This window comes from Silurus aristotelis (genome assembly GCF_946808225.1).
Source record: "Silurus aristotelis genome assembly, chromosome: 10".
Lineage (NCBI taxonomy): Eukaryota > Metazoa > Chordata > Actinopteri > Siluriformes > Siluridae > Silurus > Silurus aristotelis.
Window position 1 is genome coordinate 13427003 of NC_139583.1, and position 20977 is coordinate 13447979.

Consider the following 20977-nt stretch of genomic DNA (forward strand, 5'->3'; position numbering starts at 1 on the left):
GCTCAGGGGTCATGTGTATTAAAGATTCTCATTGTAAAAGTGCTGATCCCCTTTAAAAAAAAAAAAAAATACAGGTTGCGCTGAATTATAATTTTTATTTTTTGTAGTACTTTACCCTGAGACACCTTTATACACATGAGGACATGCGTCACGAGTTTCATTAAGAGCTTTAATAGTTAGGTAGCATTCTGTTAGCAGATATGTTCGAGCCAAGATGTTTTTATGCTTGGAGTTGTGCGTTTGGTTTAACACGTTAGGATTTCAAGAACGTCACAGTGTTGATTGCTTCTAAAATGGAGTGTGTGTATGTGTGTGTGTGTGGGGGGGGGGGGTGATTTAAGCAGAGCAGGAAATGGTCTGGACAGAAGTGGAGTGCATTACAATATGTTATTAAAACTGATTTAAAAAGGCATTTCCTAATTTGTGTGTTTGTGTGTATGGGAGGAGAGAGAGATGTCAATAGAGTTGTCCTTTATCAAGGTGTTCCATGTGCATATGAAGTACCTAGATGGCTGAGAGCAGTGAAGGGTCTTCCATTGCTAATTTGATAAATTTTAGTTCTACTAATTGGAATTGGTCAAAGATTTTTCAGTCCTCGTGGTTCCCTTCACATTTAGAAGTGGAGTTTGTAGAAAAAGAAATACAGCCAGAATGATTTGCAGGCTGCGTCCTACTTGCAGATCAGTCTGGACGTCACTGCATCTAGCTCCTCCACAATCTCAGTATATTCACTCTTGTCTCGTAGTCTGCCAGTGTAACGTTCACAGTTTAAAATAATAATAATACAAAAAAAAAGCAGCTACTTTCATTTGGTTTAAAAAAAAAAAAAAAAAAAGGTTTTAATACTTTTCTACATATCTTTATGCTATTCAAATGTTTGGTTTCTTATATACATAGTGTAAAATGTGAAATAAATTAGTTGTCTGTTTTGGAGAAAATTAATATTAAAGTGCAAAATGTTGCAAAAACTTTTATTTTTTGGTCAGTTCTTTTTGCTCTGTGTTGTACTTTATAAATCTGAAGAGCATTACAATTTCATACAGTGCACTGGGGTTTCTTTAACCTGCAGAAATCTGTTAATAGTGGATAACTGTCAATGCCTCTTTTCTTAATTTACCCATAAGAGGGAGCTGTAACATTATTTACTACATCAGCAAACGCAGTGAAGAGGGTTATCAGAAGGAAAGGGGGGGGGGGGGGGGAACAGGATGTAGAAAGCCATAGAATAAGTATTTCTATTTCAGGTTTCTGCTACACCTGGATCTTGATAGACTGTTCATTTAGTTTCCCTCATTATTCAAAGCAAACTTTTTAAAAACAGAAACTGGAAAGGCACTTTATACCCACTAGCTGATTTAAACACTATAAGTAACAGATACAATTAAAAAAAGGTAAACATACAAGGTAAAAGTTTTCTGATACTTGATTAAAGTCCTGAAATATAGAGCACCTGCAATGTTTGGTCAATGTCGTAATTGATCAAAACCAGCACAGCAGCTTTAAATAGGCCCAAATTTTCATAAATATAATGTATTAAAAAAACAGTTTGTAACAGAATTAAAAAGCATGATAAAAATATTCATGCTAAAAATGCAAAGACTGAATAAAGTTCACAGTTTTAGAAGAATGTACATGACTTTATACATCTATAATCCGTCTATACACTACAAAAAGATTCTTCAGGCTTCGATTTCAAGCCACCCTTTCTTGTAATCCACCAGCAGCTCTAAGTAGTACTGCCATTCTGGCTCACTGTCATACTTGACTTCATAGACAGTCTTCAGCGGGTTGGGATGAGACTCATGGATACGCAGGACTACACCCTTGTACCACACCTCTGTCTTATCGTTTTCTTCATACAGATGGCGGATCCTTTTGCCCACCAGGTCTGGGTAACTGTTCCTTATGGCCTGGTGGGTGTTTTGTACAGCCGAGCGCAGTACCCATCTCCTCCTATTCTCTGAAGTACACTGGGTAGAGAGATAAGGGCAGAGCTTTGGCCTTGAGGAGAACTTCCTCAGTCTGTGTCGTATACTAGACTTTGAGCTTCTATGTTTCTTTTTTCTGTGGTAGCGTCTGTGTCTCCGTCTCTGAACCTTAGACTGGTCAGGGACCCTCTGATAATGAGACACTTGGCCTCGTCGGCCTTTGGTGTGGTAGACTTTCTTGAGCTTTAGAACCATATCCGAGCGCCTCTTAGTGCTACTGGGTGCATGTTTTTCATATGATGACAACGAGGTCATCTCTGTATCCACGTCAGTGCTCTCTGATGAGAGGTCATCAGAGGTCAAGGGGCGCCCCCAGGAATTCTCAGGCCCTTGCTCAGCATCAGACTCTATCTTCACTTCAATGTGAGCCTCTACATTGGTGCAGGCTGCAGATACATTTTCCCAACTTTCTACCTCTAGACAGCTGGTGAAAGTCCAGGTTTCAGATTCCTCAGCAGGTCCGTCTTCTTCGGAGGAAGTGTCGTCTCCTAAAAACCTCCTCTTGCAGGCACCCTTTACCCTCCCTTTGGTCCGAAGATTTTTCTGGCAAGAGGTTTGCTTCAGGTCCTCAGTATCTGTCGTGTGTGGACTTGGCGATATGCAGTGCATGTCGAACCCATTAAATGAACTTTGAAGTTCATCAGAGCATTGCATACACTCCTTTTTCAAAAGGCTGTTCGCTTCTATTCCTAGAGGGAAAGAAGCGCAAAGTTACTGTCAATTTATTTATTTTTTTAATCAATGCACCACTCTTAGTACTAAATTAAACATTCTTTGACACTGTGGTAAAACCCTTTAGAGCACAAAAAATTAACTTTTTGGTAACTTTGGTAAATACCTTGAACATGAAAAGGTGCCTGTAATAACTTTAGACCCTTATACTCAAAAAAACCTCATCTTATGATGTATCCTAAATCATGTTGAAAAGACATTTATTTTTAAGGGAATGAGAACTAATATGAACAAAACATGCATGCATGAGGGGTTCCATCCCAGCAAAAAAAAGAAAAAAGCAGTACAGTTCAGTGAAACAGCATAAAATAATATGCAATTATCATCAATACTACATTTTACTCCCAAAGTGGAATACTTTAGCAAAAATTAGTAGTGGATAAAAAAAAAAAAAAACTCATTAGCAGTATAAACGTACCAAAGAAGACCAGAGGGGAAAACAGATTGAGGAAACAATGTGAACATCACTTGGCAAGATTAAGAATATGCAAATAGAAAATGTAAAAAAAGATTGAAAACAAGCATGAGCAAGCAGAACATCTCCAGAATCTGGAGATCTCAGAATCTCAGAAGCCTGAGTGAAAATAAATTAGAAAATGACAATCGATTTATTTATCCAATGCAATTAAGGAAAAGCTAGCTCAAAAGTTTGATGGTATAAAAAAATAATAATAAAAAAACATTTCTGTTAAGTCTCCTGCATATATGGAGTAAAAGGAAGTTTAAAAAAAAAAAAAAACTTGAAAAAGTGGAGGAAACTGCAGATGGCAACTAGGCCAAGTAAACACCTGTGCTGTTTTATCAACAGACGCCCAAGATCCTTCCTTGCTGGGGGTGGGGTGTGTGTGCAACAGGTTAGACAGAGATCCCAACCACATCACTTCCTACAGCTTGCCACAGCATCCGAACACATTATGCAAAGGTGGCTTTACATGCAACAGTTCATCAGTGGGATTATGTTTTTCCTGTAGCCTTCTCTACATTTACCGATCAAACTTGAAGCTGTACTTACAGCCAAGAGCATAAAGATAAGAGAGACTAGCTAATAAAAGCTTAGCTTAATGAGTGAAATAAGTGAACAGAAGAAGCAGTGTGGGGGAGCAGAGGAAGAGGAAGTACCTTTTGTGCATCCTCTGTAGGAGCAGAATCTGCAAAATAAAAAAAGGGATTTCAAAACTAAATAAAACAAGTGAAATAAAAAAAAATTACAAATAAAGATTAAATTGTAAAAAATAAAAGAAAGAACTGCAGAAAAATAATTCAAATATCTTTAATCTTTAAGCATAATTTCCCTTAATATGCAATACTTACGGTTTGTGGGGGACAAAAGACCAATGCATGTCATTTTAGTATTTTCAATAAATTATTGTAGAATGGCTCAGACTCTGTGACTCTTCAGACAGTTAAAGAAATAAAAAAGAGACAGAGGATGAATCTGGAAGTAGTTCTAGCTACTTCCACAATAGCTACATGAATATGATATGATATTCATATGCTTATTCTACTACATTACTGGTTCTATAGTAACAGCCCATACACAGTGACTCGTATTGCATATACTCCACATGATCCAAGGCTAATAATTAATTAATTACACATATGTTTAGAAAAAAAAAGAAACCATCGATTTGATGCCCTTTTTTTTGGGTTTGAAGACATTTAACATTTATGTCAGGAGCCTTGTTTGTGAACATGCAACATTCATATCACATATGTTTTCTAGGTATTACTTAAAAAAACAAACCAAAAAAAACCTGTTTATTGTTAGTCTTACATTCTGTGCAACGCACGTCACACGAGTCATAGTGAATGAGCTTAAGCTTGAATTACTGTTTAAAACACAACATATTACAAGGGGCACGTTTATGTTAACCCACAATTCATGTTTCAGTTAGAACTAATTTCTGATCCCTAAAGTTATACAACAAATGACGCACACTTTCTGACAAGTTAGTTGACATTCATCTGCACTGCAGTATAACCGGTTGCTTTCTCAGCACATGTAGCACTTAATTGCTAGACACATCTACTGTTTGCATTCCTAACAGGTTGAACAAGCTCCAACTTTAGTGCACGAAAGCTGAAAATTTAGTATCCCATTTTTTAATCAAATGTCTTGGTGGAATGTTCTGGAAAAAATTAATCTCAAAGATGTACAGTTAGAAATTGCTCAAACAAGCACTTGTAGCAATATCTAACAAAATGTTATTTTCTATTGGTAAATGTAAAGAAAATGAAAGAAGGTCATTGGTTTTCACCCATCCTTATTTCTTAAAAATGTGTTAACTATCATCCCAATTACCCCTGTATACTGATCTTATCAAAATGACCATCAAGGCAAAAACGGAATTACAAATAAAAAACAAAAACAAAAGTGGAGCTGGGGTCTGCTTTTGCTCCTAGAAGATGAAGTCATTGTAAATTAGTACAATATTCTTCTGACCTTTAAACTATGATGTATCTTTACTATCCTGATGAATGGGTCTCTTCCAAGATCACAATCCACAGGGAATTAAAAAATGTAATGTAAAATGTTGTAATGTAAAATGTTGTTGATTGTGGTGTGATGGTTACGTGTGTTAACTCAAACTCTGAACTAAACACCTATTAGAGATATTTAGAATGATGCATTAGTGCTCAACACCACCACTACTACCAGCCAAACACAATTTAAGAGAATATCTTTCAAGTAAAATCTATTTCAAGTTCCATTTAAAGTGGTGGGTCAAAAAACCTGCTTTACTGTTCAGGCCCTATGATTACCGTTTTAAAAGTGATACATAGAATATACATAAACTACAGCTCCTAACTGGACATACAGCACATCAATCAGCTGATAATAAAAGAGTTTTAATGCTTTAGAGTATTTATGTTGGCTAAAGACATAAATAACTTGTAAACATGCCAGTTTACATGAGATGAGGAAACTGGCTCCACATGATCCAATTCAGAGGAATAACCAAACTTATCTTCTTATTCAAGCGGAAAAAAGACGATTAAATGCAAAACTTTTTAAAAGCACTCTTTCAATCCCCTCACTGTTTATAACTGACCTGCATGCAAAAGATAGGTGAGGTATTCAGTCATGTTAAGCTCTAAGTTAAGTAAATTTTTTACTTTTATTAGCATTTTTTGTCATGCATGAGAGCCATTTTTTCATACTTTACCATGCTTGTAATTAGAATTTATATTAGATTCATTATGGTTTCATGCATATTAATGGTTTCCAATCTAATTTGCAAAGGAAGACATTGGTATACATTTTCATTCCAGCCACACCTAAGCGTCATGTAAAGACGAAGATCAGATGAATAAACTATGTAATGAGAAGAGCCTTATGCTTGGCATGAAAAGCTGCAGGTGCGTTATGTACCAGATCTGTAAACCCCTAGTTTATGACTTCCATTTACATCTACTAGCAAAGCTTTGAAGTAGCATATGCTGAGTTATTACATGGAACATAATGTGTACAGCAATCCCCCGCTTATTGCGATGGTTACATTCCAAAACGGCCCGCGATAAACAAAAAAACCCTCGATAAACGGATGCTTTTTTTTAATTGTTTAAGCCGTAAATCATCTCACACACAGAAAACATTTGCAAGAATATAGTGAGATGGATTTTGAGTAAATTGAAAGAAAAAAAGTACACTATCAAATTTATAGTGAGTACATGTACTGTACAGTATACAGTTCTGTAGTAGTGTAGGCTATGCGTAGTTTCTTTTTGTTTGTTGGTTGAAGTGTCCAATGACATCAAAAAAGTGGCCGAGTTAAAGATACACATTACCGCATTCCTTTTTATTCTTGTAGTGTATTAACATTTTACCAAATTTTATAATTAGATTTTTATTAATATTTTATCATTTCAACATAAAACTTCATGAAAACAATTCCCTGTAAGTTTTTGGTCTATCGTGCTATCCGCGAGAGACCGGGAAAATCAGCCAAACAAATGAGTTATCTGGCAAATGCAATTACACAATAAACCTGGGGGCGTGGGTTTCGAACTGCGGTAAAGCGGGGGATTACTGTATTATGCACTAAACATATAGAACATGCAGAAATGAACTAAAACTAAAATACATGCTGAATAACCTGTATAAATGCCAAAGAAATAAAATTCATATATTATTCCCATTATTGGTGTCAATAATCTGCAATGTTTTAGTGCGAAATGTATAAAGTGGTGGGCAAAACTTTGAGAATGACACAAATATAAATTTTCACAAAGTCTACTGGTTCAGTTTTAATGATGTCAATTTGCATCTATTCCAGAATGTTATGAAGAATGATCAGATAAATTGCAATTAATTGCAAAGTCCTTCTTTTTTGTCACTGCATTTCAGCCCCACCACAAAAGGACCAGCTGAAATTATGTCAGTAATTCTCTCATGAACACAGGTGAGATGTTGACGAGAACTAGGCTAGAGATCACTCGGTCATGCTGATTAAGTTAGAATCACAGATGGGAAGCTTTGAAAGGCGGGTGGTGCTTGAAATCATTGTTCTTCCTCTGTTAACCCTGGTTACAGGCAAGGAAACACAGATGTGAGTGCATCTGCACACACAGCGAGGCGAAGACTTTTTGAAGATGGCTTGGTGTCGAGAAGGGCAGCAAAGGAACCATTTCTTTACGGGAAAAACATCAGGGACAGACGGATAGTCTACAAAAGCTACAGGGATAGGACTACTGAGGACTGGGGTAAAGTCATTTTCCCTGATGAATCTCTGTTCTGAATGTTTGGGGCAGCCGGAAAAAAACTTGTCCGGATAAGAAAAAAAGTGCCATTGATCATGCCATCAGTCAGGATGTGGCCCAGAAGATGATTGACAGAATTCCAGGGCAAATTGCAGAGGTCTTGATAAAGAAGAGTCAACACTGCAAATATTGACTCTTTGCTTAAACTTAATGTAATTGTCAATAAACACCTTTGACACTTATAAAAATGCTTGTAATTATACTTCAGTATGTCATAGTATCATCATCTGACAAACAGATTTAAAAACACTGAAGCATCAGATTTTGTGAAAATTTATATTTGTGTCATTCTCAAAACTTTTGGCCACGGTGGTACATTTCTGCATTCCTTTGAAGATTCAGTTTTAAACTAGTTTTGAAAAATTATCCTCAACTCACCAAGGACTTTGCAGACATCAGCATAGTAGAGGAGGTTGAGGATATCTGGATAGATATCTGGCAGGTGTTTGAGGGACAGAAGCCTCCTTAATTTAGATGAAAATGCCCGTCTGTGGAGCTGAGTCAGCTGTCTCTCCTCAGACAGTGTGGTTGGTCTTAACTCTACTCGATGCTCTTGTAGAACCTGGTCAATAAATGTGCCCTGGACCTGAGGAAACAGCAGCTCCTTGACCACCAACATAGGGATAAACACAGCACCAGCTCTGATGACATGAGGAAAGGGGCACTCTTGAATTCTGACATAGTTCTTAAGCTGGTAAAGAACTTTCTGGAGTGCTCGTGCAGTCTCTTCATTTTTCATCCACACCTCCCTAGACTTCGAGCCCAGAAGGCATGAAACCTTTTGGGTTTTAGCTGAATGAGAAGCAGACTCATCCGGGTCCAACCTGGATAACCAGTTCCTGAGCTCACAATCTGAGGTTTGAGAAATGCAGCCTGATATTAGTCTGCAGAGTGACTGGTGAAACTCCATGAACTCATACCGGGCCTGTCTACTGCTTATGGCAACTTTATTCTCAACAGGAGAATTAAGAACCTCAGGAACAGGGGACACAGGTGTTTTGAAGATGTCAGGCAAAATTATTTTAAAGCTAGTCAGTTTAAGGCAATGAGGAGGGATTTTATTTTGAGAAAATGTCACCTGATCAGTCAGAGTTGGACTTTGGGATTTTCCAGACAAATGGGATGGAAAATCAGATTGCATTTGGTCACCGTTTTGAGTTGGCATAGCAACGCCATCCATCACACTACACGTAATATTGCTATCAAGGTTTTTTTTTGGAGTTTCAGTTGCGATTGGTTTTAAATCTGAATAAAGAGCATTCTTTATAGCAGTGTCACCATCTGTCGATTCTAAATGGTCCTGTTCCTTTTTAACACCTACATTATGATTGTTTTCACTATTAACAGGACTGTGGCTTTCTTTTCCTGACTGACATGCATTTTCTTCGGGCTCTATTTTCTCCTTTTTTAGTTTTAATCTTAATATGTCCATGTCCACATTTTTTTTAGGATCTATATTTTGCACTTCTGGTTCATCTTTTGTTGGCTTAGAGTCAGGTGCCAGCATCGGAGAACTGGGATCTTGTGCAGGTGACAATACACCTGTAGCTTCTAAGTAGGCTTTGTAGGGGGCCAGACTAAAGACTTTGTTAATTACTGGCATAGGAGGGGAAGAAGAGTGATTAATTTCTTTTGCATTCAGTTGTAGCATTTTAACTTTAGCCAAATAATCGTTTTCATGGCTTTTGTCAGGTTTCACCATATGCTTTTTAGATAGGACAGCACCACTGTCTGGTTTGTCTAAAAAACATAAACTCTGATTTTTACTGAATATATCCCTAGTGAATGGTGGAGAGGCTGTGTGATTGTGACTATTAATAAGACAATTATCTTGCCCTCGACATTGAATGGATGAATTTTGATGATGTAAATTATTTGAAACCAAATAGTGGGCTTGGGGGTTATTCTGATGCAAAGTCCCTTTATTTCCAAGCTGTGATTGAGAAGGTAGTTCCTGGTTGGAGACTGCATTCTGCTCTCGCCGAATAGAAAAGTCCAGGGGTTGTTCGATCTGTTGCATAACAGGAGGACAAAACTGTCTCTTATTGAATGGGTTCATTTGTCTATTTAAGTGTGTTCTATAAGCAGGATCGGCAGGTACATTCCTAACAGCTGGGTGACCGGGAGGGACCACAGTGTAGGGATTCCTGAAATCTCTAAAGATATTATGAAGAATAGGGTGCTGCCCAGATGTTTGCTGAGAATTATCAGGTTTGTAAACATCAATGTTATTCTTTGGACAATAAAGCAAGGAATGTTGCGGTATATCTCGATACTTAGATGGGTGAGGACACCCATCTTGATAAATCTGCATGTGCGTTCCATATTGAACCTCAGGCATTTGTTCATACATAGGAGTCCGATCCTTATGTGCCTGTCGGGGCATCTGGAAACGTTGGCAGTGATCTGGTGCAGAAAGGACAATTGGGTGAGCGTGGTTATATATATAGTTGCTATGGCGTGGATCAGAAAAAGCAGAAAACCTTTCAGGTACGCTTGGGCTGAGACTATGGTACCCGTCTGTGGTTACATCTTTTAATGGTGCCCTCTCTCCACAATGCTTAAATGACAATAATCTCTGCTGCATCAAGGCTTCAGACTCCTTTTTATTCATGCATGTCCAGTGACCATAGTAGGTTATCCGATCATCATCAAACACTTGTGGGGGCACCCGTTGCAATCCTTGGTCCATACTATAACCGTGTCCCACTATGCACTTTTGGCTAGCACAACAAGGACCATGTCCATACACTGGTTTTGGAATAGCAAGTCCACCAGATTTTTCTGCTGTTGAGGGTGATAAGCTTGTGCAACCTACAGGAACTTTCCTAAAAGGAACAGGGGACATTAATCCTGCACTACTAAGGCTTTGCTTACTCAGACTTCTAGTAGAGTAGCCAAATTTCTGCTTTGCTGGTACTGTATCTGCTACTGTGGGGGAGCCATTGTCCTCAGGGTAATTCATATTTTCAGGCCTGTAAATGACTTGATTTGTAAGTGACCCCTCTGTGGCTGAAGCATGAACCACAGGGCTCCCTCCATTTCTCACAAAAATCCTTGAGGGACTCCATGTTGAGGGAAGATCTAAAGCCTCATGTCCACCGAGAGTGCAAGACATATAGGTGTGTCTGTAGGGTAAAGACTCGTCTTGGGAGTACTGAGGCAAGCTGTTGACTTTGGAAAGCCCTGAAGTGCTCACAGTATCCTCTAGTCTTGCTCTCTTGCCTTGAGGTAAAGGATCCACGAAACTCTGCACCCGCTTGCTGTTCATTATTCGATCCTTTTTTAAGGTTATATATTCACACCTGATATCACCTATTAAAAGACAAAGAAACAAGTCAGATGGCAACATTTTTACTGGAGGGATAATTATATTTGAACACTGAGCTTTCTCCATTACATTTACACTACTATAATACATCATTACAAAGGCAAAAAATATGATTAAGATAAAAAACATTTTCACAGAATATGAAAAAAAGAAATTTAAAAGACAAAATAAGCCTTTGTCTAGACCATTTTGTATTTCTAAATTTTTTTTTATAAATAAAAGGTTAGATTTTCTTGAAACAGGATAACAGCCTAAGGCATATTCTTTTGTATGCTTAGGTTTATGGAGCCAGTAATGGAACAAACCACACCTGGACCTATTAAAGATTAAAAAGAATAAATCCCTTTATTAAATTACTTGTAATTAACTTGAGGTTGTGTACAATGTACGCCACATTAGCCATTCTAATTCACTAAAACAACTGAAAAGCAGTTGAGTAAATTCACGGCTAATATTTTGAGGCATCATTAAGTAACAATCTGAAAAACCCCTTTTTACATATTGCTGGTATGTAACACTACATGTCAGTCACTAAAACCAGTTTCCCGGGGCTTGACCAGGGTGGCACCATCTGAATATCCACATCATCATGTAGCAAAACAAAGAAAAACATGCATCCCAGTGCATGGACAACACCTAAACTGGGTTTCTTAATCTTGGTTTTTTTTTTACATTTACAAAAACCTGCCTTTTAACAGGGGGAGCGTAGACTTTAATATTCAATTAAATCATATATATATATACAGATCTAAATGAGAAAATATTTAACATTATATTATAACTGCCTGTTTGGTTAATACTTTGCTGACATCTAGGTGTGTTTATATTGAACTTGTAAAAGAAAACACCCAATTAATAGTGACTTGGGTGGTCATATTTTGATTTATAGATTAATACATGTAACCTGTTGTTGTGTCATAAATCATGTGTATGTTATTCCCAAAATTCATAAACGTACTCGTGTACATTAAAGTATGAAAAGTGCTTCTATATTTCCCTGAGAGTTCTAGGCTCAATCCCAAATAGCTCAGTGCTCTTTACCAAGGCAGTTTATCATACAATAGTCCAGTCTAATAGTAATCTAGTCCGTGTACTTAATATGTATTTGGGTGGTGAAGAGTCTGTGGCTCGGGGGAGAGAATATTCCGGAGGGTCATGATGAAACATTTCTGATTTTCATCTCGAGAAATAGACGGGGACTTGTGCGACAATAAAAAAAAAAAGAAAAAAAAAGACCTATACCTATAAAATGATCTATTTATAACTCGGAACTGGAAAATATTTGTTTTCACGTGTAAGCGCAGTCTGCATGCATGCATACCCAGTGCAGATGCCGCTACCCACGCAGCCAGCAAACAGCGCAAACCCACGAGTCCATCTTTAGTTTAGAGTCACTTAGGAAACTTCCGTCAACATCTACAATCCGCTTTAACAACTTTCAGCCCAAAACACACACACACTTCTCTAAAGTCAGCAGTTTTCCGTCATGCTAAAGTCAAACTACCCCTTTCAGTAAGTGTTTAAAGCGTCTCCACACGTTTGCGAATGTTTAATCCGCGTTTGAATTGATGAGACCTCGTCTCTTAACGCGCAGCACACGGGCAGCTCTCTTGGCTCTCATGTGCTCTCCAAGTCCAAGCAGATGCTGAAAGCTCATCCCAAACCAAACTCACCTGCTCAAAACTGCAACACCAAAAAGACAAACGCAGGATGAAGACTCTGGATGGTTTTTTTTTGTATCCTCTATCCTAATAAACAACACATATCATCTTGAACTTACCGAGGAGAGAAAACCCTGTTCATCCAACTCCAGCCTCAGTTAAACTAGGCCAAAACCGAAAAGCGAAAGTCAGTCATTATTCTTCTAATTCCAGAGAAAGCGTTTGGAGAACTTTAGGGGATGGAGATGTGGTGAAGGCAGCGCAGATAGTACTGCCTTATTTCCTTTCTCAGGAGTTTGTAGGCGTCAGTTCAAAAGTATGTAAGCTGTTGGCACACGGTTAACCAATTACAACATGACAGAAGAAGAGGGAGGATCTAAAGGTTACTGCTGAAGCAAAGCACTAATGTCAGTGTGTGTGTGTGTGTGTGTGTGTGTTTGCTTTTAAACATTAACAGCCACAAAATTGTGAAGCGCTTATTTGCTTAAGAGCATTTGCAAAAAGCATTTTATATCAGTGATGCCATAGATTTGTTTTTTTTTGTTTTTTTACTGCATCATTTTTTTTATCAAGCTGGCATTTTGTTTTTTTTTCGCATTTTCCCATGATTTATTTATTTATTTTTAAATAAAAATAAAAATAACAATTATGGTGCCAAGTCTTCTTGACCTTAAACATTCAGTTGCAATATTCAACCATGATACTGATTAGCTTTTGTGCTTATGAATAACTTCATTATTATCTTCATGATTTATTGTATTTATATGATTTACATATTGACTAAATTGATAAAATTATGAGACCTCTGACAGTTTCAGCCATGTGTGTTTCTTCCCCAAACTTCTAGCCCAAAGTTAGAGGCATACAATTGTGTAGAATGTCTTTAGATGCGAAAGCACTGAATTTTCCCTTTGCTTAAACTAGGAGACTGAATCCTGTTTCAACATGACAATGTCCCTGGGACTATGTTGCTTTTTCCTTTTTATGCATTTGCATTATAAGGTTTTTCTCCCATGTATTACATCTACTTTTTTGTGGTACACAGTCAAATCAGCATATTTGAAACATGAGAGAGCACAATGCACTTTGAATTAACTTTTGAAGTGTTGATCTGTCAAGAATAATACATATATCAGAATAATGGATAGTCAGTGTTTAATAAGGTAATAGTTGCAAAAATGACTACTCTAAAAGCGAATGGGCGTTTCCTTAGAACTGCCTGTTTGTTTCTGCATAATAAAGTTCTTCTTCTTTGACACTGATGTATATTTCTTGTCTTGATGGAGTGTAGATGTTGCTTGGAATGAATCTTCGCAGACACTGTTATTTCTTTGTAAATAAAGTTTATTGAATGTGCTCCCTTTAACCTTTTTTTTCACTTGACTAAAAGTACAAAAGTATTTGCCTTCAAATGTACTTAAGTATCCAAATATTGATTCTGACTATAATGTCTTATTATAATTTTTGTCACAAGACTCTGTGCTTAATCGACGCAGTTAATTTGAAAAGACTCTAATGCTACTCTTAGCACATCAATCTATTAATGTTATGATATTAATTAGTCAAACACTGATTGCTATCTTAAACTTATCAATTGATAAATTATCAATTATTTTCAAATACTTCAAAAGAATCATGCAAATAAAGCCACAGGTGTTGTAGCGAGTCAGAGTCAGGAGTTTCTTCTATCATTCCTCTGTAAATGTTCTGCTTGTTGTTGAACTGATGGTGAACTGTAGCTAGTTGGAGCTAAGTAGATACCACCAAGCAGTAATCAAAACAAGTTCAAAACAAAGCACGCTCTACCCTATTGGTGGCTTGCTGCATGTTTGGCCAGATGCATTTTCCCACTTATAAATAAAAAGGAATGACTGACAAAATGTTGTTGAATAAAAAGTGAGATATTTGACTTGAAAATGTAGTAAAGTTAAAGTAAAATTCTCACGATATGCAAAAAAGCTACTTAAGTACAGTAATGAATTACATTTACTTCATTTCTGTCCACCATTGATATCAGCACACTTTATTTCCTGTGAGTGTAGTTTACTCATGAAACCAAGATTATAATTGCATCAGCTGCTAAAATTTCATCATCTCTTTATTTATTCACTTTATATCTTAGAAGTTGGGTTAGTTTGTATTTGTGTCATGGCCTGTTTTTAAGAGGAAGTTTGGTGTTGCATGTTAATGGACATGACTGGAATATTTTCAAATTACAGAAGACAGAAGTTGTGGAGTTGTTGACACCGCAACTTCTATGTGTGTGTGTGTGTGTGTGTGTGTGTGTGTGTGTCAGAAAAAATATATTATTAACCAGATCATCTTGGTTCATTAACTTTTTAAAATAAAATAAAATTTCCTGGATATGGTCATTTATAAATAAATAAATAAATAAATAAATAAATAAATAAATAAATAAATAAATAAATAAATAAACAGCGCAATTAAAATAAGACAAAAAGTTCGAAATTGCTTTTGCTACCCCTTTATCAAATTCTCTCATACTCCCACTAGATTAGTTGATGTGGACTACAAACAGTAGATATTATAAAAGTAAAATTCTATTGCTTAAACAAAAGCAAAACAGCAGCAGTTTAAAAAGATCTGGTCCAACTTTTAATACATTGATCTCATCAAGTTAATGTTGGTTTTTCTTTTTACCAAAAAAGGTTTTCCCAACAATATTGGTCTTGGTTTCCCCAACAATACCATTTTCGGTCAAGGTCACCTCTTGCCCTTTCTTTTGATTAACATTTAAGAGTAGTGCAGCCCTAGTTAAAACACATTCCATTGCCATAAATTTTAATAGGCAGACTTACTCCCAACACAGACAGTGAAAAATATGTGGTTATATTCTCAGACAAGAATTTAAATAAATTAACTGAATACATGTTGGTTATTTTTTATTTACCATATTTTACTACCTCTTCATAACTTCATTATAGATTATGCATATAATATAAACAATAAGAAAATATAGATCAGTTTTAAATATTCCAGAAAAGCAGGACAAATGAGCAAGTGTGAGGAGTTTGACATGGGCCAAATTGTGATGGCTAGACAACTGGGTCAAAGATTGTACAAAATGACAAGTTTTGTTTGGTGTGCCTGTTATGCAGTGGTTAGTACCTACCAAAAATGGTCCAAGGGAAGACAACTGATTCAGCATCTGTGGGATGTGCTTAAACCTACCTCAAAACATTCAGGATTTAAGAACCAGAAGACATTCAGTGGTCTTGTGGAGTTTATGCCTCGATGTGTCAGAGCTGTTTTGCCAGCAAAAGGTGGAGCTACATCATATTTGGCAGGTAGTTTTAAAGATTCAGCTGTTTTATGTTAAAAGCAGGTTCTTATATGTCATATTGTCTTGGGTGGAAGTGCATGTAATTGCACTATATAATTGTTAATCCTTGGAGATTACTGAATCGTAGTCTAGACAAGCTGTTGCTGTCCATGAGACCCCCTTGGGTTTTTGGTTTCTGCTCCTAAGCTTGGTTTCTCTCTGAGGAAGACCACATGGCACGTTACACTGTTTGTTGTCTTGGTATCAGAACTGCCAGTCGATAAGTGCCAACAAGAGACCCTTAAATAAACCCCTATAATTAAACCATATACTGTATGCAAAAAAAGAAAAACACTCAACATTTTGGAAACATAAGCTAAACCGATCAGTCCAGAATATGTATGAGTATGACCTGTTTAGAATCATGGTTTATATACCCTCATAGGGTCCCATTCTTAAGAAAAATAGGTCATTCTAAATAGAAGAGGAAGTATAATTAAAACAGCTAGATGGGAGAGAGCACACAGAAAGCAGTGCCCAGTGCATCTTTTAATCTTATTTGTAAGAAATAACACTGACAAGTTCCAGCCTCAATTGTACTACTAGGATATAGAGCTGTTTTGAAACTACAGCATCATGGTATTATTACAGCTATCTTAATTCTTAAATGTTTGGTCTTTATATATACATTTCAGCATAGAGTGTGTATAACAGGTCTTCAAATAGCAGACTGGAAGCAATGTGGCGTCAGGAAATGTAAATAACTGCACTTACAGTAAAATATCATGAGGTTTGCATTTGCACACCCATTGTCATTTATATGTATTTTACCCTAAAGCTAGGGATTATATGTATAACATTTAAAAGAAATATAATTGATTCTACAATGTTGTGTGCTTGGTTTTTTGCCATCATTGTTGGCATCTGAGATGCTTGCAGATGTTAAAATCACAAGTGCTTTCTTGTGATGACCCCCCCAGCTTTATCCCACTAAACTTGTGCAGTTCTTTCTGAGGAAGCTTAATCAACACATGTTCCAGTGCCAGTGCCTGCTATGAGTTCACTCCACCATAGAGTTACATCAGCCAAGTCTGTGATACCTGTAATCTACCTGGGGGAACAGCACAAGGGTGGGTGGTGTTGTGAGTGGGGCTCCCTTCATTCCCAAAGGACAGCAAGAGGAAATATCAGAAGTGTTTATTCAACCATGGTGACACCTCACCTCTGTTGGGGAACAATCACATGACTCTAGGATAAGGAGAGTATATAATATATATATATATATATATATATATATATATATATATATATATATATATATATATATATATATATATATATATATATAATTATTATTTTTTCTTTTCTTAGAAGGATTCGTGGAGTGCAAATTGGGATAATAGTACAATTCTTTGTGAAGCTGCCTGTCGAGGAAAAGGTACCAGAGCACACATCCCTTATTCCCATCCACAATGCACATCAGTAAACTGACCAGGACTTGGTTAGTTTATATCTTGCTTCTCATCTCTAGTTGCACCTCCTCCGTTTACTCCCTGGTCCTGTGATGTCACTCCCTCTGCTTGATTAATGTTTCCCTCCCTACCCGAGTGTCTGTTTTTTTTCCCCCAAACCAACAGCTCAGCAGCCAATTGCAAGTGAACAAGTTGCAAGCTTAGACGTGGCAACCATACACAAGGCAGCACGCATCTTCAACACCACAGCTGCTTTGTTAAGCAAATCAGATGTGACAAAGTTGGTCTAATGGGAGGTAAAAGGAAATAGCAGAGTCAAATTACACCCCCCCCCCCCCCAAAAAAAAAAAAAATTCTACTGATCTATTTTATTTACCACGATACAGGACAGTCAGAAATATATGACTGAATGCATTTAATACATTGAAAAGTCTTGGTTCAAGCCTGACCAGCCAATCTAAGCTGCCATTCACACTTCACACCAGGCAAGCAGAACTGAAAGCCTGAAAGTCACACTTCCCTTTCAACAGTAACAAGTAACGACTTGTGTTGCTTATCTAGTCTTGCATAAAAGGGAATTTGTTGCTTATCTACTGTTGAAATTAGATCAAAATCATAGGACCTTACATTATTAAGTCCCATATACAGGACCTTATTTCCACAAGAAGTGTTTTAGTGTGAAATCTATGAAATTCAATTACTTTGAAACCTGATGGATTCTCTACTGTTTAATCAATCTTAAGCACATATCTTAAAAAGCAATTCAAATGCTTGTCCAGATCATTGTGTTATTAACAAACACCAACACCCTTCAGTATTACAATTACATGCTTTATGATTATGGACTCATGAAACTTTTACAATATGGGATGCAATGATTCAGTGCTTTCAGCTAAGTCATAAGATCACTGTATGGACCCATTGTTTACTGAATGATGATTATCATTTAAACTGTAGTTTATCTCAACAAAAGATGCAGAAATAACAACATCCAAGAAAAAACATGCTTTAAATGTACTTTAAACAAACATACTAACTTGAAAAAAACAAATCATTGCATTATTTTATCATTTTTGGACTACTTTTGGATTTTGGCTGCAACATGTCTCACAGTTCTACAGGGCCATGTTTACCACTATCTCTCTTCTTTTAACAAAAATTTGTATACATCTGGAAACTGAAGAGACCAGTTTTGGGAGAGGAATACTGTGCCATTTGTGTATAATACCGGATAAACAGCTGTTCAACAGTCCTGGGCCTTTTTTGTCGTATTTTTCATTTCAAAAGCAGCAAATGTTTTCAACTGGTAAAAGGTACGGACTGCAGGCAGGGCAGCATCCAGATTATTCTACTAGGAAGCCATGCTGTTGTAATAGATGCAGGATGTGGTTTAGCATTATCTTGATGAAATATGCTAGGTCTTTCCTAAAATCTCCCCCAAAAAACCAAAAAAACCCCACATTATCTGGATTTTGATGCTCTAAAACCTTTTAATTCCTTTCAGCATTAATGGTGTTTTTCCAGATATGAAAGCTGCCCATTCCACAAGTACTAATCACAACATACCATCAGAGATGCAATCTGTTAGACTGATGATGGTTTTCCCTTTAAACCTTTTGTATTCTTATGTGTTTCTATCCTGCATGAAATATATTTTTGTGTGATTAATGTGTGATTAGAATCAGCACACTCCCTCACACACTTTCTGAATTAGGTGATTTGTCAAAAGTAATAATTGTGTAAAAAGAACAATTTTGAAGCCAAGCCAAGTTTTGTAGTGTTGCTCAGAACAGAGGGTCATGAATCACATGCTATTTCTTTAAAAAATAATGATGGATTTTCTCCTCCACCATTTTTTTTTTTTTTATTAGGAAGAACCTGGGCATTTAAAAATAATGGTGGTGGATAAGGGAGTGTAAAGTAAAAAAGATTGGCTTTATACAGATGATACAACAGAGTACTTAACATGTATGTGTTTACTGTTTTTTTATCTGAACTTAGTTTGTTTCTTTTACTTGGCATTTGAACTTTGTTATTGAATTTGTTACTATTGATAATAAATGGCTACAACAGACTGACAACTTATAACAAGCAGGATGGTCCCTCTTCTCTTTAGTCTGGATGTGGAGTCCATGGTCTCCAAATGAATTTTAAATTTCGATTTGTCTGACCACAGAACAGTTTTCTAATTTGCCTCAGTAAATTTTAAATTAGCTTTGGCCTAGAGAAGACTGAGGCGTTTCTGGAACGTGTTTACATATATCCATTCTTTGCATAATAGAGTTATAATCTGTATTTGTGGATGGCCCTGTGAACTGTGTTTACAGATAATGATTTCTGAAGGTGTTACTAAGCCCATGCAGTGATTTTCTTTACCAAATCATTCCTGTTTTTAATGCAGTGCTGCTTGAGGTCCTGAAGATGACGGGCATCCAGTATTGATTTCCATCCTTGTTCCTTGCGCACACATTTTTTTTATATTCTTGAAATCTTTTCTTAACCTGTTTCTTAACATTGTAGATTTCCTCAGTTTAATAGAATATTAGTTCATAAGATTTTCAAATCATTTGCATTTTGTTTTCATTTAAATCTTATACACAGCGTCCAGACAAAAAAAAAAAAAGGGTTTTACTAAAACTTTAAACATAAACATAATTGTACATTGAAATAAGTTAATAAAATTAATTTGTACTTATTGAATGGCTTTTAATTGTTATTGCTAATGCTGGGGGCTGACTGGTTTTAAGCTTTGGATTTAAACTTGATATATAAATTGCCTGTCAGAGTTTGGAAATACCCAGTCTTTTATTGTTTTTGAGACACATGAATGTTCCTTTTGTTTATATGCAAACAAAATTGGCAAAAACACACAAAAATTGGACATTGAATGACTGAAAGAATGTTCTGTTGGCAATTGAGTCCACATTTGACATTTTGAGCCTTAACAAAAGAACTTATGTAAGATGGAAAATGGGAGAGAGGTTACCAGACTGCTTCACACCCACAGTAAAAAATGGAGGTGGAAGCTTAATGGTTTGGGCTTTTGGAGCAGGTTGGAGAGTTATTTCAGATGAAAAAAAAACTGAACCAACGTGTCTAACACAATGCAATTCTGCTTGGACTGATGCTAATTGGAACCAACTTCACCATACAAGAAGGCAATAACCCTAAGCATACATCCAAGGTCTGTCAGCTTTATTTAGTGAGCAAACAGTCCGCTGGAGTGTTATCTATCATGGAACGGCCTGCCCAGTCACCACACCTAAATCCTATTCAACTGCTCTGAGATGAACCGGATCACAAGGTCGTACAGAAATATCCAGCTAGTGAATAACACATTTGGCATGTTTTACAAGAGGCATGGCAAAGTATTTCAGCTGAATGTTTAGAGAAACTGTCCAGAAGCCAAGAGTATGTACAGCTGTTAATAATGCTAAAGGAGATTTTTTCAATAAAATAAAGTTTAAAATCTGCACATATATTTGGTCAAAGTGAATCTACATATGATTAAATTATCTAGTTTATTGAACATGTATGTGTCTCTCAAAACTTCTAGGTGTTTCCACACTTTTGACAGGCACTATATAGTTGTTTAATCCTATACGTTTTTCTAACATATTAATGAAAAAGAAAAAATCAATAAACACATTTTTTCTTTCCTCTCTAGCTGAAAATTAATAGAATACAATAATTAGGATCTGCACTTTTGAATTACACAATTTTAATACATTTTGTGATTCAGAGGTGAA

At 36.5% G+C, this 20977-nt stretch overlaps 1 protein-coding gene across 1 annotated transcript; it reads right to left on the bottom strand.

Moving 5' to 3' along the window:
• Positions 1 to 91: 91 nt before the first annotated feature.
• On the bottom strand, positions 92 to 12853 carry cUnh15orf39 (chromosome Un C15orf39 homolog). Its single transcript, XM_083552043.1, has 4 exons — positions 12593 to 12853; positions 7860 to 10796; positions 3840 to 3868; positions 92 to 2677 (listed from the first exon to the last, which is right to left on the bottom strand). The coding sequence occupies exons 2-4, from the start codon at positions 10750 to 10752 to the stop codon at positions 2672 to 2674; spliced, it is 2928 nt and encodes a 975-aa protein (XP_083408169.1). The 5' UTR covers positions 10753 to 10796; positions 12593 to 12853; the 3' UTR covers positions 92 to 2671.
• Between the last annotated feature and the right edge of the window lie 8124 nt (positions 12854 to 20977).

What these genes read in the sequence shown, in the direction of transcription:
- cUnh15orf39 (XM_083552043.1), bottom strand. Translation starts at nt 10,752, where the DNA reads ATGAACAGCAAGCGGGTGCAGAGTTTCGTGGATCCTTTACCTCAAGGC. An exon ending in TGATGTCTGCAAAGTCCTTG is followed by an intron (nt 3,869 to 7,859) that starts GTGAGTTGAGGA and finishes TTTATTTTGCAG; the next exon opens with ATTCTGCTCCTACAGAGGAT.